This window comes from Notolabrus celidotus, chromosome 3 (assembly GCF_009762535.1).
Source record: "Notolabrus celidotus isolate fNotCel1 chromosome 3, fNotCel1.pri, whole genome shotgun sequence".
NCBI classification, from domain to species: domain Eukaryota; kingdom Metazoa; phylum Chordata; class Actinopteri; order Labriformes; family Labridae; genus Notolabrus; species Notolabrus celidotus.
Genome location: NC_048274.1, coordinates 7,210,054 through 7,237,441, shown reverse-complemented (window position 1 = coordinate 7,237,441; position 27,388 = coordinate 7,210,054). Strand labels below are relative to the sequence as shown.

The 27,388-nt window shown below is 42.5% G+C and overlaps 1 protein-coding gene across 4 annotated transcripts in view; it reads right to left on the bottom strand.

Moving 5' to 3' along the window:
• Positions 1 to 330: 330 nt before the first annotated feature.
• Positions 331 to 27,388, bottom strand: part of LOC117810642 (protein diaphanous homolog 3-like) — a 256,109-nt gene continuing 229,051 nt past the window's right edge. For all 4 annotated transcript variants that reach the window (XM_034680563.1, XM_034680566.1, XM_034680564.1 and 1 more), the window contains one exon: positions 331 to 1,797. In XM_034680563.1, the coding sequence (XP_034536454.1) occupies positions 1,448 to 1,797 (350 nt within the window). In that variant the 3' untranslated portion in view covers positions 331 to 1,447. The remainder of the gene's footprint in view (positions 1,798 to 27,388) is intronic.

Genomic DNA, 27,388 nt, shown 5'->3' with positions numbered 1-27,388 from the left:
CTGGTGATAACAGAGTGTTTTATTCTGAAAATTAACCAGATGTTTTCATTTTGTTTTGGTGCCTGACTTCCTGTCCCGCTCCATCTGCTCTGTTGAGATTGATGCATCGTGCTCCGGCATCCGGCAAAAATAGAAGTCTTGCATATCTGATCTGGAGGGCTCCGACCTGCCAGTTAACACATTGACTAGAATAGAAACCTATCAGATCCGGTGCTGTAACAGATCAGAGACTGACCGGACACGGAAAACATAGATTATAGTGATTAAAAGTACACACAGCTGTTGAAATACTGGCTTATTTCAAAAACAGATGAATAAAAATGACACAAATTACATTTTCAGCTTTATTTTATTATAAACAGGTCTATAAAAGTGAGGGACAGACATAAAGATACAATCAAAACACTTAAGATATACCCTCAGTTCATTCAGAGGGAATGTAGGGAAAACAAATAAAGGAATATCTGATAGATTCTCAATGAACGTTTTGTTCTGGTGTCATATTTGTGACTTTAAGACACTGGTCCCTTTTTGCAAACTCGATCTCACGTCGTCTAAAGTAATAATCTAGCTAACAATGACAAAGCGTCAAAAACAACTCGACCAAATGCATCCTGTCGTCTGACATCCAGGAGTTTTAATAAGCTGTGAGAGTATGCTGATGTCACTTCTTTTTGATAACATATTTGTAGTTTAATATAGAAAACACGTCACTCAGAATGATGCTTTGAATATAAAAGACACCTCCAACCGAAGATAATACTCTAGAGGACAAAAAGAGAATAAATACCAAAATATAAGATAGAAGAATAATTCAATATGACTGAAAACATGCAAAAGGAAAATCTGATGTGACTAAAAACAGATAAAGACAGATTAAAGATTTAAAAAAAACACTACAGAAAGAGCAGTAACAGGAAACAGAAGAGGAAGCGTTCTATCATTTTATTAATTATTGCATACTTCAGGATTATAAAGAAAGTGCTTGGCATTGTGGGTATTCTTACTTGCAGAGAAAAGGTTGTGATATTGCTTTTGTCAGGAACACATTAATGATTCTAAGGAAACACAGCACGATACGATCAGCAGACTCTCTACCTTTTACAGGAGCGTCCGTTCAATCACAACTTTTGTAAATCAGTCTCTTTCAAGGAGTAACTCTTTATGAATGTGACCGGCTCTCCGCTCCTGGAGTTTGTATCGGGGAATGATTTTCCCATTTGTACCATCAGACACACAAAGCATGTCCCTCAATCTTTATTTAACCTTTATTTTTTAACAAAGCTTTAAAAAATAACACCTTTCATTCCTGCTATTACACATGGCTTTTCTTCCCCCTCTTCTTCCTGATAACTATATTTGGAGTTGTTAAAACATTTCAGACGGAGAATCTCTGAGTTTACATTCAAAGTATGTCGACACATGTTCTGTAAGACGATAAGAAACCTCACAAGGCCCTGAGTTTGGCCAGGAGAGCCTCCACGTCTGACTCTCCGTTGGTGCCGCAGCTGACGGCAGCGGTCGACGGCTCCGCTTCGACCTCCACCACCTCTCTCTCAGCCGACCTCAGCAGCTCTCTCTCCACCACCCTCTCTCTGTCCATCCAGCAGCTGTTGGCGGCATTGTTCCTGTACCTGCGGCCGGACTCCGAACCCGCAGAAGCCTTGTCCCGTGCTGCAGAGGGATGGCCTTCAGACTCATTATGGGTCTCTTTTCCAGCGTGAGCTTTCACCGCCGCTGAGCCTGCATTAATATTCTGCCGAGAGCGAGACCTCTGCAAAGGTACCTTGTTGTTTTCTGTGAGTGGAAAAAACAGAGAGAAAAGCAGTGAGAACGACTGCGAAGAGCGAGGAGCTGGCCAACTGACTCGTTAAATGAGTGGAAGCAAAGGGTTAATGAGACTGCAGATTGAATTACAAGCAAGAAAGAGAGCAGCAGGGAGGTTAATAAAGGCGACGAGTGAATATAAAATATAGTATCAGTCATTCTGCAGCAAACCCACACACTTAAGCGAGCACATGCAGGTACATATATAAACAAGAGCTCACCTCACACGCTGAGTTTGGATGAAAACACACACAAACACACACCATGGAGGCGTACACACACTGTATACAAAGTCTGATGAGGACAGATTTTCTGCAGCGTGCAACAAGCTGCGTATGATGAAATGGATATGGCTGATCAGCTGCAGCAGAAACTCAATAACATCGTACGTCGCCCTTTTTCCAATCTCCCACTCTCTTTCCCTTTTCTCTTACGTGACACCCTCCCACCCACCTCCACCCCCCCCCTGATTCCACCATTATCATCCATTCTCCTTCCTCCGCTCTTCATCTCAGCTTTCTGCTCCTGCAGTAGTCCCTCTTCATCTTTCTTATTTCTCTCACCCTCCTCCCTCCTCTCCTCTCCTCTCCTCCCGCCCTCCCCTCTGGTTTCAGACTTAAAACGCACACCCAGACAGACAGTGGAACAGAGCCACGGCCCAGATCAGACCTGCGTTCTGAATTATAATCCCTCTGAGTAGATCTCAGACTTCATCATCGGTATGGAAGGCGAGGGGGAAATCCATATTCATGTGACCTTGAGCGTGAGGCTGAGAGGAGTGGCGCGAGGAAAAGACACCAGCGCATTTAAAGTTTCCTGAGCATTAAATGTCTGGCAAACAGGAGTCAAACACAGCGGAGCAGAACAGAGCGACCCGCTCTGTCAGCCAATCGGTAATGAGTTTGGAGCGTGGCCAGTCAGTCATGACAGTGTGTTTTATGGGCCACGCTGACGAATGACAAGGAACGTCCCTGAACACAACCTCTGACAAATAAATAAGGATAAAGGGAGAAAAAGAGAGCAGGCGAGGAAGAAGTGACTGAAAAATTAACAGGAAAGTCAACAATCACACACACTCAGATCCACGCTCACACACACACACAGATCCACGCTCACACACACACACAGATCCACGCTCACACACACACACTCAGATCCATGCTCACACACGCTCACACACACAGATCCACACTGACACACACACAGATCCACGCTCACACACACTCAGATCCACGCTCACACATGGATCCACACTCACACACACAGACTCAGATCCACACTAACACACACACTCAGATCCACGCTCACACACAGATCCACACTCACACACACTCACTCAGATCCACGCTCACACACACACACTCCGATCCACGCTCACACACAGATCCACACTCACACACACACACTCAGATCCATGCTCACACACACTCAGATCCACGCTCACACACAGATCCAAACTCAAACACACTCAGATCCATGCTCACACACACACTCAGATCCATGCTCACGCTCACACACACACACTCAGATCCACGCTCACACACACACACTCGGATCCACTCTCACACACACTCATATCCACGCTCACACACAGACTCAGATCCACACACACACAGACTCAGATCAATGCTTACACACAGACTCAGATCCACACACACATATACTCAGATCCACACACACATATACTCAGATCCACGCTCACTAACACACACTCAGACCCACGCTCACACACACACACTCAGATCCACGCTCACTAACACACACTCAGACCCACGCTCACACACACACACTCAGATCCACGCTCACACACACACACACACACTCAGATCCCCGCTCACACACACACACACACACTCAGATGCATGCTCACACACACACACTCAGATCCACGCTCACACACACACACACACTCAGATGCATGCTCACACACACACACTCAGACCCACGCTCACACACACACACACACTCAGATCCACGCTCACACACACACACTCAGATCCACGCTCACACACACACACTCAGATGCATGCTCACACACACACACACACTCAGATCCACGCTCACACACACACACTTAGATGCATGCTCACACACACACACACACTCAGATCCACGCTCACACACAGACTCGTTAGGCAAACAAGAGGTAGAGGGGGATTTTAAAAGGATGGATTGAGGAGAGTGTGTCGCCCCGCCGCTGTGACTGAACATTTACCACAGCTGAAAATCTAAGTCTCCTCTCATTATCCCTCTCTCTTCCTGTTGTTACAGTCTCAATTGTACAACATGACAATTATTCCCCGCTGTCAGTTCTCTTGCACCACACTCTCCCATCCTGTCCTGTTTCTCTCACCTCCCTCTGAAAGACTGTCATCCGCCCCCCCTCCCCTCCTCCCCTCCTCGTGCCCGCTCCTTTCTTCTAAAATAGACACACACACGTACCCTTCACCAACCGAGCATTCACAGATTCAGAGCAGATGTTAAGAAAATTATTGATTGTGGAATCAGCAATTTGCATTTTAATATCTTGTTTACACTTTGGTTGAAATTTTAAAACGATGCCATATCTGTCTTCTCGGAGAGAAAGAAAAGAACAAGCGGGCTGGTAATATCAAACATCAGTTTTGGGATGAAGTTCAAACATGTGCGTTGTTGAATTCTGCATACATTAGCATGGATTATCATTCTCTGCTCTGCATGAGTCTGGACTGATTGTGGATGAAAAAACTAACACAAGGTACTGATTCAATGCGTAAAAAAATAAAGGCACACTTCAATAAGTCCTATCATTCCAACGTGCGTCTCTTTCTCCCTAACAGCGCTGGCCTTTAGTGCTCAACATGATCAAAGTGCTGGCAGATTCAGCTTCTCCTCACTCTGCCCGCCTGTGACACCTAGCTGCCCCTGCCTTTGAAGCCTCGCTAGATTCTGGAGGTACACCTTCATCTGAGCTGTAGAACACGTCTGAGAGATGTAAAACATGTCTCATCTCTCTGGTTGGACTCCTTTACCCAACAACTGACACCGGTTTTAGAGTTGAACAAGTCAAGTGGAATTTGAGGATGAAAACGTTGTCTTTTATTGAACACACTACCCCGATGGTACCGGTGTGAGTTTTTTCACCTTGCAGGATTAAAAGTTTCTAACACCTGTTGTGAAACTCGAAGATGCAGTCCATCTGCTCGACTTTAACTTAGGCTCCTTTGAAGAGAGTTCTTTGCTGGTCCCGAAACAGACAGAGTTTATTATTGATGCCTCTTCATGAGCCTGAAAGAAAACTAGATCATCTGCATAAAGATTGATTATTTCTATACAGAAAGTCTCGATGTCCGAACCTGCTGCCGTTGAGGGGGTGTCAGACGTTCTTAATAACTGAATGTTGCAGAAACTGACTATTCTAACATTTTTTAACAGCACAGATTATCTGTCAGTGACACATTTGACTTTTAAAAGACAGCAGGATGAGATCTTTGTTTCAAATCACGACATGCACGATGAGAGGATCGACTTTGTCCACAGTTGGTGCAAAATTAGACTCAAATCCTGCAAAACATGTCCACATGTTCTGGTCCTGCACATCTTTGTATAATTATTGGACTGCAATTTTTAAAACTCTATCAGAGGTAACTGGGACATTTTTACAACCTAATGCTATGACGGCCTTGTTTGGCATCTCTCTGGGGCCCTTACCTAAACCACAATCAGATATAATCGCCTTTGTTACTTTATTGGCTCGACGCCTCATTCTAATGAGGTGGAAATCAGCAACACCCCCTTCCCACACCCTCTGGGTGAAAGAGAATTTTAATAACTTAAAACTTGAAATAATCAAGTATTGTCTTGTAAATTCAGAGAGGTGTGGGGCCCCTTCCTTGTTTATGCAGGAAAGATTATTTTCCCACTTGTTCCTGAATAGGATCCTGCTCTTTCCTGCTGCTGGCCTCTGTCAATTCAATTAAGTCTTGTAAGTCTTGTAATTATTGTATTGATGTATGTACTTCTTTTGTCTTCCCTCTCCTACTCTGCTTTGAGGACTGTGATCACTATTCATACCAACAGCCGTGATCCATAGTATGACCAAGCTGACCACCGTGTTCTAATGTTGTCTGTTTTTGTTTGTTGATGTAAATCTCTCAACACTATCACTCATTAGTATTGAGAACCTATTACCTCTTTGTGTCCAAAAATGTAATAAACAAAACTGTTTTATTAGACCCAAATCAAATGTCCTCACAGGAGCTTTAATAAGAAAATTATTGTAATATTTTTGTCTGATTGTTAACCAGTCAACAACTTGTTTTTCTGTGAAACATCCTTATCGTTTATAACATCCTACCATTTGCTCTTTGTATAGATTTAACTCCCAGTGTTTTGTAAATAGCTTATTCTAAATATTCAGGACTTCTGTAATATTTTTAATAATATTTGTATTCAGTATTTAAGTCTTTTTTTATTTGTACTTTCTATTAATACAATAATATTCTTCTTTATTGTGTATAAGAGCAACTGCAATGACTGAGTTCCCGAGAGGGGTCCAGCTGCAGGCCTCCACTCTCAGCCGGCTTAACGGCTCCTCCAGCGTGAACCGGAAGCTCCCTTCCATCGTAGGAGGGAAGTGACGTAAATCTAATCCTCCTATGCGGTCTCAGCCGTCTGAGAGGCTCCTCAACCTCCACCTCCAGCTCCTCCTCCTCTATCGTTGGACGGAAGTAACACGATAAATATGCCTGACTAACATAAAACAACATCTTGAACGTTTAGATATCGTAGCATAAGACAATTAGCTTTGGACTGTTGGAATCACTAAATGAACATATTTTATCTTCATGTGTTGCATATAATATGAAGTTAATCATACTGCTGTGAATCTTTAAACCTTGAATTTATCCTACCTCTATCCCGGTTAAAACAACAATGAATGTGAACAGAGAGATTGTGATAGGACTGTAGCGCAAATGAAACAATTGTGTCTCTGTCTCTCTCTCTCTCTCTCTCTCGGAAATGAAAACGGATGAGATCATTACACCAAACGGAGGTGCCCACCAATTTATGTTGTTATTGATAATGTGCATTTTATACTTTGTTTTTTCAATGTAACACTATTGAGTAATCAGGTTAACCAAGGTAATCAAAAAACCGAGAGGGGTCCAGCTGCAGACCTCCACTCTCTCAATCCTGACGTCACTGCCCTCTGACGGTGGAGGGGATCTCAGAGTGGAGCCTGCAAGAGAGCCGGCTGAGAGTGGAGGTCTGCAGCTGGCCTGTCTTGGAATCTCCCCAGATAATTAAAATATTTCTGATTCTGATTCTGAAAAGAAGGCCCCTCTAAAAGTTGAAGTAGCTGTTGCAGCATCGAAAAGTTTGAGGGCTACACTTGTTTTGCATCGTTCTCCTATAACGCTGTCTGACTCGTGATGGACAGGATCAAGAAACGGTTGGAAGAGGACAAACATCAGTGCAGCAGAAGAATCTTTAATTTGAACACATCGTCAGAATCTGGTGCCTTCATGTCCCACATTTCAAGTTGACCCCTTAGACACAGGTTCACGATAGCGGCGGTAAATGTATCCACTAGCCTGAAGCTCAGATGCAGAACGAGAGATGTGGTATTACTGTTTTCTTTCTTTAAACTCCTGGTCCTCCATCAGACTCTGACTCGTGTGACATCACAAGAGGCCATTTATACATATTGGTGTGTATTCTTTGCCCCGTCTCTGCAGCAAAATAAATATGTATGTTTTGTTTTTCACTCCAGTGTCCTCCTTGAACACAAAGCACTGACACAAAGAAATAAAAAAGAACAGTCCTGAACGAGGATGCATTTTTCACTTGAGCGTTGGCATCAGGGTGTTGTTTACCTCGATTTGAGGGTCATTGTTATCCATCTAAAAGTGAACCTTTGAACAATACTGAATCAGTTCATGTCCTTGTAAATAAAAGACCTCCCTACTGCAGTTATTGCCTTTGACCGGGGAGATTCGGGGGCAAATAAAGCACATAAATATTGCCTCTTTTGTGTTTAGCATGCCTTGCATAGACTGTTCCTGCAGCGTGTTTCCAAAGCACTTCCCGGATGAAATGTGTAAGCGACATTTCTTCTGGCAGACTATTTAACCCTTTTTCTGTCATAGGTGGAAGGAACTAGTTTTTGTACAGATCTTGTATTTGGATCTGTGAATCAGTGTGTCATCATCGTGCACTCGTATTGATTTTCTGATATGTAGCATTTCATCTTTACACCTTGATTTCAAAGCAGGTCCAAAGGTGTAAGATGTTCCCTCTGCAAAGAGCAGTAAATGATCTAACATTTCATCATGTTGGATCATTTACTCCATTTCTATTTGCAGCTTCGGCTTCATGCAGATGAGCTTCACACTCATCCCTCCTCCTCTGCTCACTTGAAGTTTTAGAGAAGTTGGGAGGCAGACAGGCTGAGAGACAGAGAGCCTCGGTAAAGAGACAGAAAATGAAGTCTGGACTGCTGCAGTGTTTGCCTGTCTTTTTCCTCCCCTGTTAAATCCACAATCCTGCCACCATTGTGGTGACAATGAACCCATCTACATGAGGAGCTGTTAAGAGATTGGACAACAGTCAGCAGCACATGACAAAGGCTGGAGGATGGTATTTTCCAGCGTCTGTAAAACATGAACACAGTGTGATTTTGCTAAACAACTAGTCTATCACAGTCTGCAGTCTGCTGCTGTCCTTTACTTTGTTTGGAGACAGAATGAAGAAGAAAAACAACGATAAAAGCGCTGGCAGACTACGCTTGTTTTGTCTCGTCTTGCTCTCATGTAGGCTGAAAAAGATGTGGCTTTAAACTGTTCTTCTGCAGCATAAAACAAGTCCAATCGTAACCAAAACAGACTAATCGCTGCGCTGAACTGCTTCAAATATCAGAAATTCAATGATGGACCCATGGTGGTTATTAAATGTCTGATGGATTGGCATTTTGAAGAAATGCAAAAGGCCCCCTTCCAACAGAAGAGACGGAGAGTTTATTTTTTCTATCAGCAAATAGCTGCAGAGGGGAATTCACATTTTCCTCTTGTCAGATCATTTGGTCCATTTGCATTTGCCACTTCAAATACAGATGCAGATGAGCTGTTCCTCTCATCTCTCACTCCCTCCCCCTTCTCCCTCGCTCTTATGAAGTTTGTAGTATTTGATCACTTTAAGAAGAGAGCAGTCGTGCAGCCTCACAAAAAAATGCAGAGATTGAAGTGACTTCTCCCTCTCTGTGGAGTGACTGACACAACAAGTTGAAGTTAGCGAGATCAAACGCACACGCCAAAAAATCACATCACAGCTGGCTAGCTTGGCAGTTTGCCGCATGTTCAGTTTAATGATTACTATTTGCTCTGTTTTTGCATCTACAAGTGGAACATCTGGGGCCGTTTACTGCACAAGGATCAGGTCAAAAACATGTCAGGAAAAAAGAGGATCAATTTTATGCACAGTGCGATGTTAGGGATGCTGCTAACGATCACTCTACTGATAAAAACATCAATTATTCCGTCGCAGGAAGGCTTTAGCTTTGCATAGTTCGACTTTTAACCAATCATGAAGGGCTGATAGGTTGAGTTGAAAAGGTGTGGTCAGCTCTCTGTTTGCGTATGCTTCAGAACAACATACAGCAGGACTGAAATTATAAATAGCTGGCTTGTGTCAGCATTTTACAACATTAGCTCAGCTGTCTTCTGATAGAGGATGGGAGAGTTTAGTGGCCTACAAGATTAAATATGTCACCTTTGCTAGACGGTTAAACAAGTTATTAATACTTTATTAACGTAGACCTGAAATCAGTGTAATTTTGGCAGTTATTTTAGACTCAGTCTTAAGGCTGATTTATACTTCTGCGTCTCCCCTACGCAGCAGGGGCTGACGCGGACATGAGCCCCACATACTTGTGCGTCAGTGTGTCTGTGTCGCGCAGCAATTCTCCGCCCAAACGCCTGAGGGCAGTGCGGTCTCTCTGATAGCCGGCCGCCTGCTTCCGGTCCCGCTATGATCTCTGTTTACTTTTCCACAGAGTTTCAGAGCGTGTTATGTTAATCTACAGCTGATACATGTTGCTGTTTATCATACAGACATGATTACATGAAGAATAGAGAGGAGGAGATGAAATACACGGCCAATGTGCGGCCGATGTCCGGGATCCCGGAAGTGTTGTAAATGCGGGAAAGACAAAGCCGCCGAGCGGACCAATCACAGAGCTTGCGGTCCACGTCAGCTCTACGGGGAGTTACATTTTGGAGGAGGTGCACGTCAGCTACGTGCGTAGGCCTCGGCGTAGGTACGGGAGCTATGCGGACCCCCGGCGTAGGATACGCCGTTGATTCAACGCAGAAGTATAAATCAGCCTTTAGTCTTTAGACAAAAATGCCTTTTAGTTTTAGTCACATTTCAGTCTTTTCCGCCCTTTCAGTCTAGTTTTAGTCGATGGAAACTCAAAAAATTTCCGTCTTTGATTTTTGCCAGAACATTTACACTATTTAAATAATTCTTCTGATCTTAATCCCTCACAATACATCCTCCTAATGAAATTGTTATTACTAGCAAGAAGGTGTTTTTTGTTTCAGTGGATTAAAGACAAACCATAAACAGTAACACGGTGGTACAAGGTTATACCAATGGAAAGCCTCTCTGCGAAGTTAAAAGGGAACAACAGATATTTTTTTTTTAATTTGGCAACCAGTCTTATGAAATTACAGACTTGTTACAAAAGGTGGAGTGCCTCCCAATTTGAACCTTATTTCATAAACAAGAATTTGATTTTCCCATCTCCTTTTCTTGTTTTGGCGGGATGTGAGTTGCCCTCTCCTTCTCTTAGGAGGGTTTGTGGCATGGTGCCATATATCTGTTGACCTCTTTATCAATGTGTGTTTTACTTCTTAAGCAGCATATGAGATATTACTATCTGGTTGTGAGTCTTGATCTGGGAGCTGTTGGGTCATTATCTTCTTGTTTTGTTTTGTTTTTGTCTTGTAAATTATTTCAATGCTTTGTCTTTGTCTTCTTTGTCTTGTACTGATTTGTATCGTTACTTTTTGTTTTCTGATTTTTTTGTTGATGTCCACTTTGAAAATGATCAAAACACACTCTTTAAATAATGAACGTAGTCAATCAGATATCAGTATCATGGTTGTATCAAGTGTTAAAATCATCAACATTTCACTCCTTTAACACTTTTGCTTGGGTAATATCTTAAGTGAAATAATTCAGCCTGTCCCTGCTAAAAAGTCAAAAGAAAACATTCTTGATGTGACCACTGTGACTGTACTTTGATTAACTTGATTCACACAAAAATGCCATGAAAGGGCTGTGTAGCACATTTACGACGGTCCTTGAATGCACCTGCAGTGACAGTTGCACTGGACAGACAGCCAGTTCACGACACTCTGAAATGAATCTGCATGTTTGATAACATAGAGTTGATCAAAACTTACTAATTTTGTCTGATGTATCACTAAAGTGGATTAAATCAACCTGAAGACGGGAGCTTTTCACGGTAATAGCGGCAAAAACGTCAAACATCAAATAGTCCTAAAACAAAAACAGACTTCCCCTGATTGTGTCTTTGTAACTAACGAACACCAGGGGGTAAAAATAAATCATAAAGCACACCTGCTGCGGGTAGATGACCAAGCTACCACTGTGACCCTCAAATAATAGTCCTGTTTTTGTCATGAAGAAATGATGAAATGGGGAAATGGGGGTGTGTCTTGTGTCTGAGCTGTAGCTGCAGCCACCTGCCACTAGCTGGAGCTGTAGACCCGGTTGATGACGACTACTACCGCTTGTAAACAATCTCAGTTGACACGAGGTTTATCGTAGTGGGGTGCTGTTATTTTGATTTAGAAAATTGACTTAAAGGTGACATATCATGCAAAATCAACTTTTTAATGGTTCTCTACCTGAAAATGTGTCCCTGGCATGTCTACAAACCCCCTGAAAATGAAAAAAGTCCATTCTGCCCCTGTTCTGATTTCTCCACCTTTCTGTAAATGTGTGTGAAACAAGCCGTTTCAGACTTCCGTGTTTTTGTTACGTAACAACAATATCCGGTCTGTAACGGAGTCAGAGCTCGGAGCTTGTTCAGCCCATAGACTGTATAAAATAATACTGAATCCCTCCCCCGTTTTTCATTACCTGCACAAATGTGTGCTAACAAGGAGCTTAGGAGGGAGGTATGCTAGTTATAGGCTGTCTTAATAAACACAAAGGTCGGTTTTACTCCCCACATCTGCAGATTTGAAGATCTAGTGGATGATTTTTATTTATCATGGATAAGTGCTAGCGCTAGTTAGCATAGCCACATAGCTACATGTTTGTAGCTGTAGCTGTGTACCAAGACACATGTCGACATACTGACAAATAAAACAACAAGAAACACAGAATCTGTGACCAATCCTTCAGAAAGGTCCTGCTGCCTTTCTGGCAGAGGTCGGTTTTACTCCCCACGTCTGCAGATTTGAAGATCTAGTGGATGATTTTTATTTGTCATGGATAAGTGGTAGCGCTAGTTAGCATAGCCACATAGCTACATGTTCTGGATCAAATTCAGAGGGTTGAAGTAACATGGGTCTGTGAGCAGCCGTGTATATTCAGCCAACAAGTAAACATTAGATCAACGTGCCGGAGAGCTGAGGCCACATCCACTTCCTGAGGGGGCGTGGTCAGAGAGAAAATGGAGTGTTCTGAGCAGGGCTGAAAAAGAGGGTTTTTCAGGCATGCCAAAATCTGATTTCAAAGTGTTTTTTTGAGCATAAACTTTAAAGACATATTTAGGGGACCTCTTAGACCAATATATAATGATGAAAAAAGCGTAATATGTCACCTTTAAGGTTGTTTGCAGGAATAGTCTGGTTAACTCGACCTGAGTGATCCATAACAAACACAGGCATGCTGATATTTTGTATAAGCATGCATCCTGCTCCATTTTTATAAAACAGCTCAAAACCCATTTCTTTAGATAATGCGTATGCTTAACCTGTTGGATACTGTTGCTTGCCTTGCCCATGCTCTCGTGTTATTTCTTCTCTGACCTCTGTTCTTGAAACGTGCTGTATAAATAAACATATTATTATTATTATAGTCGGCTATTAGGAAATTTAATTTCTGATTATACAAAAAGCAAACGAGTCACTTTGGAACATCCCAACGTGTGACGGATAAAAAATATGGATGATTTAATTATTTATGACTGTCCAAATTTGTCATATATTTCCATTCATTCATCCTCAAATAGAGCAAATTACAAGAAAGCAGGAAAACCCATCAAGAGTAGAGTAACAGCAGTCTGAGTGAGGATTTGAAGGGTACAAGGAGAAATTACAAACAGTTCTTGGAACATCCTGTCCTCTAATGGACAGCTGTACATCGCCGCTGAAGCCAGACAACTGATGGTATAAAGCAGCCTCATCATTCAGTCCATGAGAGCCGGAGTCTGTGTGTTCTCTGCTGTGGAAACTATTCAGTGTGTTTGTACATCTAGAGGACATCCAGGAGGCACGCAGGGTGAAGCTGCATTTAAGAGTTGAAAATGTATGGTGTCATAAATGTGTGTGATGCCCCAAAGTCCCCCAGCGAGTCTTGTAAAAGGTAACAGCAGACAGCTTGTTAGCCTGCCTCTGTGCATTAGGCTGGCTGTAATTAAAGATCATTACTTGGCAACACACCAGTCATTGAAGGTTTGTCCCTTGCTTGTACATCGTAGTAACAGAGGAAGAAAAAAAAAAACAGAAAAAAACAGCAGACAGGATTAAAAAGAGAAGAGGCAGCAAGGAGTGAAAGGAGAGTGGATGGGAGGAAGAAAGCGGACGTTTAGGGGGGAAGATGACAAGATGGGACAAATAAACAACCTCAAGACTGTGGCATGATTTGGAGGCAATGATTGTGATTTGCACCAGACTAAAACAGAGCAAAGAAAAGAGTGGGATGGAGAGACAGAGAGGAGAAAATAGAGGAGGTATGGCGATGGATTGTTGGAAAAAAGCACTATAACAATCCCAGCGGGTAATGTGAAAAGCAGCACTGTTATAGGTAACTGAGGCCTGTCCTGCTCTAATGCATATCAAAGTGTTTGCCTTTGTTGAGCTGTGATTTGTCTCCCTCCTCTTCTGTCTCTCTTCTCCCGTATTAACAACCCCAAATATCTTTGTTGAACTGCAGAAGAATGGATCATGTTGTTAGTGGAAAAGTAGCATCATTTGGAAGCGTTTTAGTGCCACTGTGTATTCATGACTGTGTTTATATTTTCTCCCCTTGTATTTGTATTTCTCTGCCACAACATTATGAAGCTAAGATGCCTTTTATTTCTCAAGTTTTAGAACAGGAGATATGATTTTATCAGGCTCAAAAATGACTAGACAATTACACCATCAAGGTATCATCAAATATGACATTATCAGCTATTTGGATGATCAAGTCAATGATCAAACAGTGCCATTGTCCGGCTTGTCTTTAGGTTTTACACATCTTTTGTTTTGTTGACAGTGATGGCTTCTCTAAATCAACACTTGGCTGCAGGTCAAACATAAATGATTATGAAAACACACTTTTCAGATGAGGGAATGTTTTTAAGGGGTGTGCCGAAGCGACTTATTTCCTCATTCGTTCAAATGGAAAAATCAAATCCCCGCTCACCAACCAGTCTGAAGGTAAGAAAACTTTGCGGCATGTGGTTAACAATAGCAGAGCTAGCACCACCAGCATTCAGTCGTCTCTGCAGGTTAACGTCCACATGCCTGTTCTGGTTTTACATCACTCTGGATAAGTGGTTATATGCAAGTCTAACTCCCGACGTAGCTCACGTACAACTTTATCTCCATGTTCCTGCAATTTGAGATGTCATCCGTCATCTGTGCATGTTTGTTTGGACAGTATAGCATCATGGACGCAATAATTGACCGACATTTGAGGTCAATTCAATAATAGAGTGCTTAGTTTAGCCGACTAGTGAGAGTGACAATGTTTAATTGTAGTACAGGAGGTCGAGCCTTCAGTTATCAGGCACCTCTCCTTTGGAATCATCTACCAGTCAGGGCCCGGGAGGCAGACACCCTCTCTACTTTTAAGAGTAGGCTTCAAACTTTCCTTTTTGATAAAGCTTACAGTTAGAGTTGGCTCAGGCTTGGATCAGCTCTTAGTTATGCTGCTATAGGCTCAGACTGACACACTGGGATCCTGTCTTTCCCTCTCTCTCCTCTGTCTGCCTGTCTCTTACTTTAACTCTCCCTGTCCCATTAAAGTTACTAACCATAGACCTTTCTAGAGTCCCTGAGCTCCCTTGTCTTGTAGGTTCCTCTGGATCTCTGCTGCTGTGGACATGCCAGACTCCAGGTGCTACAACTACTACTATCCATCTCACCACTATCATCTCTCTCTCTCTCTCTTCATCTCCCTCTATCCCTCTCTCCAACACGGTCTCAGCAGATGTGTGTCTAACATGAGTCTGGTCCTGCTGGAGGTTTCTGTCTGTTAAAGGAAGTTTGTCCTTGCCACTGTAACTTGTTAAATGCTGCAAAGTGCTCTGCTCATGGTGGATTAAGGTGAGATCAGACTGAGTCCTGTCTGTAAGATGGGACTGGATCATATCCTGTCTTGATGTTGAGTTTTTGTTAATAACAGATCATAGAGTATGGTCTAGACCTGCTCTGTTTGGAGTCTGAGGATAACATTTTTTGGGACTTGGCGCTCTGTAAATAAAGACTGACTGATTAATAGCCCTTTTATGTTGAGGAGGTTAAAGAGTCGATACTGTGAGTTAAAAATAAAACCAACACAAGGCTGGGTGGCACATCCATGGCAGTAATCTATGAACACAGTAGGTGTAGCCTGAATAGATTCCAGACTGGTTCAAAAGAGAGAATGGGGGCACTACCTTGACATTTATAGGTCACACTGAATGACTCACCGACAAACAAATCCACAGTAAACATCCACATAAACATTCTTTAACTCAACATGGCAAACGTCAAAGCGCAAACGTGTAGAGCAGAGACATGCTCATAAAGACATGTCAACACATTTCACCTGAGATGCTTATGCAGACGTGATTGAGTCACATTAAAATCAAATGTAGATGACAGAGTGAGCAGGGGGGTGGGGTCTGGGTGTCAGGGGTGGTTTGCTACTTAAAACCAAAAAAAGGGTGATGCGGAGGATCTGAAAGGGCTGAGCTGGATGCCCCTCGAGTCTTCTGCCCCTCAGTGTGAACCCCAGTCACTGTGAGCTGCAGCCAAGCGTGACATTGCGTTAGCACGCCTTGGTGCGTCTAACAATGCCTCAGAAGTGAGCCTGGTTGCCTGCCACAAGCACTGCTACCCTCTGCACACTGCTGCCTCGCACCGCGCCTGCACAGGAAGCAGCTCCATCGAGAACACAATTAAAATGAACAATAGAAAGCTTTAGTTTTGACGGACCTCATTAATCCACCCGTCATCTGTCGCGCTAGCAGTACGATGTTTTCCCAGACCCTCGTGTAATAAAACATCGCTGTCATGACAACTTCATTCTGGCAGCCTTTTCAGGAGGTGACAGCCCGTCTTTAATAAACACAGACACAAAATTGAAAATAAAGACATGAAACTGAGCATAATTGAAGGTTTGATATTGCATAGACGTATCCAATGTCATGCAAACTATCATTAGAGCCTACAGGCCGCTAATGTTTACCATGCATGCGGCAGATGTAATCACACGGCTGCACTGTGCTCAGGGAGAAAGTGAAATTAATGGTTTTTATCAGTTTAGAAATTCCTGAAATAATGACTTCCCTAGCGTTTAACTGCACCACCACAAGAGAACATCAGAGGAGAAAACAACAACATGATGTTTAGTGTTGTAAATTACCCATCCATAGCGGGTTTAAATCTTTGCAACTTATTAAAATGCATCCCTCTGTTAAAAAACCTGCTGTACTCCAGGCTACGGTTGCTGATAACACAAGTGTGCAATCTGTAATGAATGCAACAAAAAAAAAAAAAGGAAAAGAAAGAAAGGTCTGATACTTTAGAATAAAAACAAATCCGTCTGCCTGTATTACAAAGAGGAAGTACACCTGGCAGATGGTTGTAGCAGCCCGGGCTCTTACTCCTGCTTTACTCTAATTATATCTACATGCAGGGTAATGGACTGAGAATGTTTCCTCATACAGGGACAGCATCACTTCCTAGGGTCTCTCTCTTCTCTTGCTCCGTGTCTCCCGCATACACGCTCCCACACAAACGCTAATAAAAGCAGACATCAGACACAAACACAGCGAGACAGCCTGACAGACACACATCACTGGGTAGAAGCAGACACACACACACACACACAGAAAAAACACACGCACACACACACACAAAGTCTAATAAGCATTGGCTACTTCACTGCTACAGGTGTACAGACAGTGTACTCTGCAGCCTGTGGCATGAATTAAACATGTCTTGGTTTCAGGCTCTGCTACCTGTTGTTGTTTGTGTGGTTACTGCTGGTAAATATCCCAAGCAGTCAGAGTCTAATGCATATGTATTCGCCCCTCAGTGGCTTCACACTAACTAAGGGTTTCTATCAGCCGCTTTCTCCAGCAGTGTACACCTGTCACACTGGGAGAGTAAAATATTGATCCATCACACGCCTCCAGACACGGAGCTCCGACGCACTCGCCGAATGCGTCCGCAGACAGACAAACAGACACAAGCACACATTTCTCTGTTAGCATCCAATCGGTCAGTAACATGGATTAATGAACTGGATGACTGAGAGGAGGCTTGTGTGATAGATGAGGAGCACAACTGATTGACTCCTCTGCGCACACACACACCCACACACACACACGCACACACACTGCGGTGGATTATGTACAGCATAGTTGATAACCTGAATAAGCCATCTGTATCCAGGAGACATTTTCATCCCTGTGATAAATGTCTTTGCAATTAAAAAGAGATTGTGCCTGATTGCACGTCATTTCTGGAAAAAAAAAAAACTCAGCGAGAAGGTCAAGGTTTCATATTCATAAGAAAAAATTAGTTTTAACATTGATGATGTGTCCAGAGAGGAGATATAACTAATGCGTACATTATAATTCTGCATGTGTTAAAGTTTGTACAAGTAGGAGGAAAATTGATCCTCATACAGTTTTGTTAACGACTAGGAATGTAAGTTTCAAGTATTTTCCATGATCGATCTTTGGAAATGTTAACCATCAATTATCGATTGAATGTTTTCAATGTCAAAAACAATACCAAATGCGTTTTTTCCCTGAATTAAATTTTCCTTCACGACACAATTTATATAGCTGACAGTATTGAAAAGCTACAGATAATATTGAGGTGTTCAAAATGTTAAATGAGCTGAATATCAGCATGTGGAGCAGGCTCATGATCTCCGTGGACATACAGTCATAAGAGTGAAGGCTCAGACTTCAACAAGAGAACTAAACAGAAACATATTTCAGACTCAGGCTTCAAACTTTCCTTTTTGATAAAGCTTATAGTTAGAGCTGGCTCAGGCTTTGACCAGCCCTTAGTTATGCTGCTATAGGCCTTAGACTGACACACTGGGATCCTGTCTTTCCCTCTCTCTCCTCTGTCTGACTCTTTCTGTCCCATTAAAGTCACTAGCCATAGACCTTTATGGAGTCCCTGTGCTCCCTTGTCCTGTAGGTTCCTGCTGCTGTGGACGTGCCAGACTCCAGTTGCTACAACTACTACTATCTGTCTCACCACTATGATCGTCAAAAACAATACCAAATGCGTTTTTTCCCTGAATCAAATTTTCCTTCACGACACAATTAATATAACTGACAGTATTGAATAGCTACGGATCGTGTTGAGGTGTTTAAAATATTAAATACGCTGAATATCAACGTGTGGAGCAGGCTCATGATCTCTGCGGACATACAGTCAAAAAAGTGAAGGCTCAGACTTCAACAAGAGAACTGAACAGAAACATATTTCAGACTCAGGCTTCAAACTTTCCTTTTTGATAAAGCTTATAGTTAGAGCTGGCTCAGGCTTTGACCAGCCCTTAGTTATGCTGCTATAGGCTTAGACTGACACACTGGGATCCTGTCTTTCCCTCTCTCTCCTCTGTCTGACTCTGTCTGTCCCATTAAAGTCACTAACCATAGACCTTTCTGGAGTCCCTGTGCTCCCTTGTCCTGTAGGTTCCTGCTGCTGTGGACGTGCCAGACTCCAGTTGCTACAACTACTACTATCTGTCTCACCACTATCAACGTCAAAAACAATACCAAATATGTTTGGTCTGGACATACAGTCATAAAAGGGAAGGCTCAGACTTCAACAAGGGAACAGAACAGAAACATATTTTAGACTCACAGTGTCCAGTTTTCTGTGTTCTCGTTCTTATAGAGAAAAATAAGCATGTGTACGTGGTCAGATGTCAGGTGGGAGTGCAAACCGAGTCATAATCAGTCTGGCGGTGGAGAAAAAAAAGCGCTCGTGGAGACCTGTCACTCAGCCTTTAAACTTAAAACACCTCCCTGATAGCTGAACGAAATATGTGACCGCATGATGTTTGATCTACGTGATAGAAAATCAAAACTAAAAGTAAGTTCTTAACAACCAACTAAACTCAATTAATTGTTGACATCCCTAGTCACGACTGTAACCCGACTACCAGAAGGATCTTTGTCGGGTTGGATTTTCTTCTTTTAAATTTTTTATTAGGGAACATTTTTGTATAACTGATACTTCATTCAAAATGTTGGCTTCCTTTGTTAAATGTAAAAAAAAGAAGCCTCTTTTTGTAATGTAAGACTTGAAAAGAAGAATCACTCTGAAAGTAACTCCAATGATGATGTTTGAAACTCATACCAGTGATCATTTTGAGATTCTATTAATCATTTCACGCCCAAAAAGCAACATGAGACAGCACCGCGCCCCGTCACGGCATCAAGAGGTGATGAAATATTTAAAGCTGGAATGGAAGACTTCCATCTTTTGTCTCTTTTGTCCTCCCCTCTGAGGTGTTTCCTTTTGTCATTGTTTCTGCTGCCAGCTGAGAGCTTGTGTTTGACACTCAGGCCGACTCTGACAGCTCTCAATATGCAGGGCCAGTCCTGCCAAACAGACTTATGAATTCCAAACAGCCCCGAGTCATGCTCCATATTTCATTGAAGTTGAATATTTAAAAAGATCAACCCACTCAAAACCCTATAAAACCTATCGTTCTGGGGCCTTGTGTCCTAAAAATAAAATCGCATCTGCCATATCGCATTACAGACAGCCACATCAGCCTCCATCTCTTAACCATTTCCCTCTCTCTGTTCCCCTCTCTCCCTGACAAAACCCATCTGGTAACCAGCCTGTCTCCATCAACACAGGTTTTGCTCTCTCTCTTTCAGACAACAGCGCACTTTTTCCTGCCTCCTTTATCTCATTTGCCTCTTCTTTTTTCCCTCACTGTCTGAGACGCACTTTTTTTTTATTCAGTTATTTGTACTGTAACTCTCCGCCTGGAGCTGTCCATCTCTTCCAGGGAATCACACGGACCACCAGATAGAAGGCATTGTTCTCCATTTCCTTCCTACGGCGTAATGGACCTGGTTTCTTATTTCAGACGGAGAGCAGAGAAAGCACAAAGATTTGACAAGATGCAGCAGAATTAGCAGAGACAGGCTGGAATGCAGCCTCACTCTGACAGCTCAGACTTGATCAGACGAATGCAGCCCGACCGCCGGTCTTGAAAAAATAAGATCAACTAGTCATCATTTAGGAAACAGACTGAGGAGCAAGAGAAAGTTTGTGTGAGGAGTTGAGTTCTTAGGCCCAAAGCTGCCTTGGTCAAGCTCGATCAGGATATGAAATAATGAAGGTAAGCATCACTTATTAGAATTTCTATTATGTCTAGGGCCAAACACGATTTTATCTATGCTTTTATCTGTCATCTATTTAAGTGGACTGTTGTTTGAACAAAAGGAGCAACATCCCCATCCATTTATAGACTTTATTATTAATAAATCATTTGCACATTTATCATGACACTAATCATTGGTTTTTGCCTTACAGAGCACCAGTGTCACCTGGTGGTAACAGATAAAGGTTGACCTGTGATCTGCACCGATCACCTCCTTGGGTTGGGGACGCATGTGATCAATGGATTGATGGGAAATTGATGAATTCACAGCCAGTAAATATCCATGCAAGGTGTCAAGAGCAGAGAGGGCAACATTTAGGAAGTGCACGAGCAGGTGTCTCAGAGACCTGCTGTATCAAACAGGGCTTTCACTCTCCTTCGCTCTCTCTCACTGTGTCTGTGTTTCATGCAAAAATCAGCAGCCTCACCAATTCGGTGATCTGTTCATCCCTAATGTCAGCAGTCTTCTTCAATTCAAATAATTTGAATTGAAGAAGACTTGCAGCAAGGTCATGATGTCGTTCAGACCGTGATCTTGTTCAATTTTATGGATCAAACAGGTCTGACTTCTCCTCTTTGTGTGACGACAGAAACCAGAAAACACACGTGAGTCAGAGTGGAGGAAACCTTTGTCACAAATGTGAATTGACCAGCAAAGAATAAATATGCTAAGGCTATTTTATAATGTAGTTTTACATAGTATGCATAAACAGTAGGGCACTCACTTACTCTACTAAATATATACTCCACTTAGAATTAAATCTCCTGCGATGAACTTTCGGTTTCTGTCAACTTTGGCGCCTCCTGTGGACAAAGCGGTGCATTTTATCTCTTCACTGATCAGGTAGTGCTTTGTGCCAAAACATCTTTTTTATTCTAACAATGAAAAATATCGTCCATCATTAATGTTTACAGTGGAAAATGTGAAAAAATAAATAACGGCTGTTTAGGCAGAGCACTGTCAATCGCTTCGTCTGGCACCTAACTTCCCCACTGCAGCTTTTACAAGAAACTGTTTCCCCCACATGGATGAAACCTTGGCGGGCTGCACAAGTACATTGTCAGCCTTCTAAATGTTATCGTTGACCAGGTTCACATTTTGTATAACCTTTTTTTTGGTAAAGGATCACCCTCTGTTACTAAAGATTTAGACCATCTCTTGTCCCTCTCTACCCCTGTGTTTGATAACCTGCAGCGCCTTACCAAAGCTCTGAGAGAGAGAGAGAGAGAGAGAGAGAGAGAGAGAGAGAGAGAGAGAGAGAGAGAGAGAGAGAGAGAGAGAGAGAGAAGAGAAAGCTGTCTCATGCACACTGCAACTTCCAGTCTGAAAATATGCATCCTATGCTGAAGTGCCAGAAACTGCAGTTCATCAAGTGTCCACTAGAGGCTGGCTGCAGAAACACAGGAAACCACATACACACCCATTCAAAGAAGAGGATCTTTAAAGAAGAAATAAACAGGTTTACAGCCTGGTTCAAAAAACTGTTTAGGTCTGAATAGCTCATTTCTCTATCAGCACACCCTCCTGAACGGGGGGAGAATTTTTTATAACTCATTATTTTTGAAGATATTAAACTTCAGAGTTTTGCCCAAATAAGGGCATGGCTGACTTGATTGACAGGCGAGCACCATGTAGCTGTTAGTGAGGAGACTCAAGGCCCGCCTCTTTACCTCACACTAGCTCGACAGACATTTGGTTGAGTTTCCAACTATCTTCTTCTATGATGTCCTGTTGAATATGAACCGTCTCACAGCCCTGTTAGCCTCATTCTGCACTCTCTTAGTTTGACTCATAGCACACATCATTCAGTGTTTTTAATAGCCCCCCCCCTGCTGTCCCCACTGCGACAGGTACATCATCATTCGGTGGGAAACACAGCAAGTGTTAACATTACCTATAAAGACATAATCAAATCCTCTCCCTGATAGTCTTGTTTGCTTTTTAAGTCATGTGGAGACTTCAGTTTGAATTTCTTCACTGACTCAAATCTCCTCACAGGAGCTTGAAAGCAGAATTACTTGTTTGAGAACAAAATGAAAAGAAAAAAAAAAAGAACACATGATGACCAAACGCAGCTACTTTTTGTTCCTCACAATTTCCCCCTGTATCGTTATTGATATACAAATCAAGATAAGAGTCTTCATAAGAGAAACACCGCATCACTTTGATATCCAAACACTGCCTGCTCATCTCTGCCTAAATGCTGTCTACGGCTTATCTCCTTTAAACAAATGGTTCTGCATCGCATGGTGCTGAATATAATATCACATTAATAAAAAATGTAGGTTAACATGACAACATCTCCTTGCAATGTAAGCAGGCCCACTGACACAGATCACAGAGAAACGCTTTATATTTCTCCACCGACTGATTTTTACAATATGCTAATTTTACGCTTCCACTTGATTTCAGATTTAATCTTTGATGAATAAACATGACACACACATGCAGAAGCCTGTGGGCAGGAGCATGTGCAGACACCCACCCACCAGTTGGCAGCAAGAAATGAGATCAAATCAACCCGTATCAGAATTAAAACTAAGAGACAGGAGAGATCGGGCCAAGACGGTGCAAAACAGAGCGATATTGTTATTAAATATATAAATACCTTGGATGTATAATTGGTAGATCTAAACATATGGTGTGTCTCTGCTCAGGAGGGCAAGGCTAAGATTGAGTCTATATAACCATAAAACTTTTGTTTTTAAAGACAAACAGCAGAAATCTCTTCTATGGGCACGATACATCGAGGGGGAATCACTGCGAGTGAACAAAGAGTAGCAGAACACAGAAAGCTTGAGCATGCAGACTACCATGTGTTTCATGTTGACATAGTGTTTATGCAAACCTACACTTCCTGCAGCTGCTTCAAAGTCAACTCTTCCACAGACTTGTTTGTGGCTTTTCTGTGAAACAAAGTGAAGTAGTTAAGTAGGGACAAATTACTTTCTCCAGCTTCACTAATTAGAAAAGACAGCGGCAAGCGGAGAGCCCGAAACAACACATCAGAAACTTATGGGTCATGTCACAGATGCTGCCTGTTTTTTTCAACAACCCACTGTAAGCCCAAAGAGCTTCTTATTCTTCCTAAATATAATAAGGTAATCTACTGCCTCAGTGTCGTGTTGCTCCAGAGAAAAAAGCCTGAATTAGCAGTGTGTTCTGTTTGTGTGTAAGTGTTGATCTGTCTCTTCCTTTTCATCAGCTCGGCTCTGAGTCATCACAGAGAGGAAAGCAAAATTCAAATGGCACCACTGCAGAGCTTTGGGGTAATTTTACTATGCTCTCCTGCAACCATTGCAGCTCACTGACATATCAATGCAATTAGAATCATGGCTGTGTCCCAGTGAAGGTCAGCATGCACCACTCAGACTAACACAGAGAGGGAAACAGAACGACAGCGAGGGAGCGCGCGAGGCAGTCAGAGGGGAAACAAATTAAGTGACAGGGCGGCATGGCTGAGTTTAGCTCAGCCTCTGTCCGGGGGCCTCTTCCTCTGCCTCTGCCTCTCAAACCGGCCTGGCAATTAAAAATACATGCATCAGTGGTCCACGCAAGTCACTGAAGAACATATAATAACACGTTCACACAAACCAAACACTTGTAAATGGACACAGTGAGCGTGTGTGTGTGTTTGTGTGCCAAATGCGTACCTATTTCATATTCCTCTTGCACTTAGAACTGATGACCGGCCAGGCCTCTTCAATTCAATGAACCTCTAATCAATGCAGCAGACAAATGATGTGGCCAAATAGGAGGTTGTACACATCACGGCTCAGGGGAACACATTAACCCAATCACCTCGAAAGGTATAGATCTGCCCAAAGAGAGCTGTAGTTCATCACGCAAACCTCCAGTCCTCTGCAGAACAGACATTAGTAGGCCAAGGACAGGGGTGTGAGATGAAATTGGACCATATTGATTTGAATCAATAGAAGGCCGAAGAGAGGTGGGTGCCCTCTCCAGATGAGGAAATACATTGAAATCACGGAGCTCCGTTTTGTAGCCAGTTGTTAGAAAACTCCCACGGGAAACTTTCAGGCTGAGTGGGACCAAAGGCAGTGACCTCATGTGTGTGTGTGTGTAGCTATAAATGATTATTTGAGCCAACTTCCAAGTGTGTGCAATAATCCCCTCTCTGGTATAGTAGATGTGTGTAATATCTGTGCATGTATTGATGGTTTAGTACAAAAGCATCTTTAACAGATCTGGCCTCAGGGGCAGTGCAGTGCTTTACTGTAAGTGTGTCATCCATCTCATTCCTTCTGAGAGCACCCATGGGACCCATGGCAATCCATGTTCTCTGTCCTCTCCATAGACTCAGCGGCTGAGTGGACAATAGAACGGGTTAATATCTTGCAGGAAAGCGTTGCAACACATCAAAAGCTTGGACTGAGGAAGAGAGGCTTGGAATAAAAATGTGCATGCATCTCTCCATGATTGCACCAACAAGCAGACAATCACAAAAAGTCCTGCTGACAAAGTACTCTCCGTACGCAACAGATAAATTGCTTTGCTGCTAGTTCAGTGCTCGTTTTAGCCTTGACCAGCAGAAGCATGTGGAGCAGATGTGGAACAGGAGGTGTTGAGGTAATTTGTCTCTTTGTACATGGTCATGCTTAAAATCCACATTAACAATTTCCCGTGGATGAAAACCTTGAAAGAAATCAAAGCAGAGACACACACACTCAGACACATGCACACAAGGTGTCACGATTCACCAGCTGGAATCAATGTGCCGGGCTTAATGTCTAAGATACAGCTGCATCGATTGAAGCTGCTTGAATCAGGGCAAAGCTGGGAGGGAATAGCAGCTGAATCAATGCCGACATTTCAGTATCAGAAAAGCCTGATATGACAGGCGGATCTTTTTTTTCTCTCCTTTTATAAACAGCTAATAATGTCTTTTAGTCTGTTACCCACTCTTGTACCTGCCAGTGTGTCAGCTTAGTGAAAGTTCAGATCATGTTGACCACCTCTTGTGCAAAAGTCGAAAAGGGAAAAAACAAGAAGTTTGCTCTTTGCTGCGCTACATGCATCCAGTTATCATGTTCAGGATTCTGGACAAACAAAATCCTGAAGAGGACAGAGTTTGAATATTTATGATGAAGACATAAGAGCCGGAATAAATTCTTCCTCTCCAGCTTTTCCACTTGATTGTATCACGGAGTGTCAAACTGAAATCATACTGAGCGATTGCAGCTGTAAAATACACATCGACTATATGAAATATTTCACTCTTTATCTCCGTGTGTTTCAAATGATAGTCAGCGTAAGAGACACACACTCGTATCACAAGCTCGCACACTTTGTGCCATTTATTCAGTGCAATCAGATGCACAAAATAACACCTAGCTGTGTGTTTGTTTTCTTTAATCAGCCAATGAAGAGAACAATGGCTCAGTGTGAGACATCTGAGCATACAGGAGCGCCTGCGGCACAATCCTACTTGTAATTATCAGAACACCAATCAGCAAACACACAAAAGACAAACACGGGAAACAAAGAAGAAATGAAGGAGAAAACAAACAAGTAAATAACTTCATGAAGAAAGACAATGCACCATGACAGCATGTAACACCCTCTGTCTGAAAACAATCAGGGAGGCTTTGGTGCTGCTGTTTGCTGCTCGCATTGATCAGGCAGGAGATGTAAAACAGGAGGTGAGAGGAGCCACGTGTGTGTGTGTGTGTCTGTGTGTCTGTGTGTGTGTGTGGGATGTGGAAAGTTAGTTAAATGACGGAGACTTTGAGAGGAAGCTGCCTCATTGTGATTGAGATGACATGTTACAGATTCTCACAACACACTCAGAAAAACATAACTTCGTCTACGTCCACCGAAGAAGAACTCTAAATCAAGAATGCACATCTTCACTGCGGCTGGACGTGTTCTGCTTTAGTAAAGACAGAATAAATACTGATAGTGCGGCAGGTATACGAGGCGCAGGGAGTATGAAGGAAGGTTTTTATTTATTACTGAAACAGCAGCCCAGTTGGAGCATTTTACCTTGTTATAAAACAACATGTCACATTAATAAATGGAACAACAGACCAGAGGAGAAACAATTATGCAAAATAATGATGAGGGATTCATCTGATTCCACCTCGGCTTTCAGAATACCAGAGAGGAAGTGTGTTGAAACTTCAAACAGACATCAGAAGCTCTGAGGAAGTTAAAATCTAATTAGTGGAAGTCTAAATGATCTTATATTGAAATGTCTGTAATGAACACTTATCAGCATCTAAATGCAGGTTATCAAAAGCCACATTAAAACGCTTGTTTTAGCTTAAATGTATTGTAAAGTTTTCAACTTGCCGAGACAAGAGAAGTTAACGTGGTATAATCAGCTCATTTAATTGTGGGGCAGATAACACTCGCGTTCAGTCGAGGCGATTGCTTCATTAGGACTTAACTGAATCCTCCAAACAAGATGAGCAAGAGAAGCTATGGCACTGATTGCAGACCTGTGAACATACAGCTGCTCCTCTGAGGAGTGTTTGTCCAATGGTTGATTGAAAGCAGACGTCACTCATCAAAGTTTTAAATCCTCTGGGAACGTGACTTTGAATATTTTAAATTAACATAGAATCAAAATGTAATGTGTATTTAAGCATCAACAACAATCTGAGTGAAAAACATCCACAACTATGATACTTATTCTCCAGGTCAGAGCATTTCTCAGGACCGTAT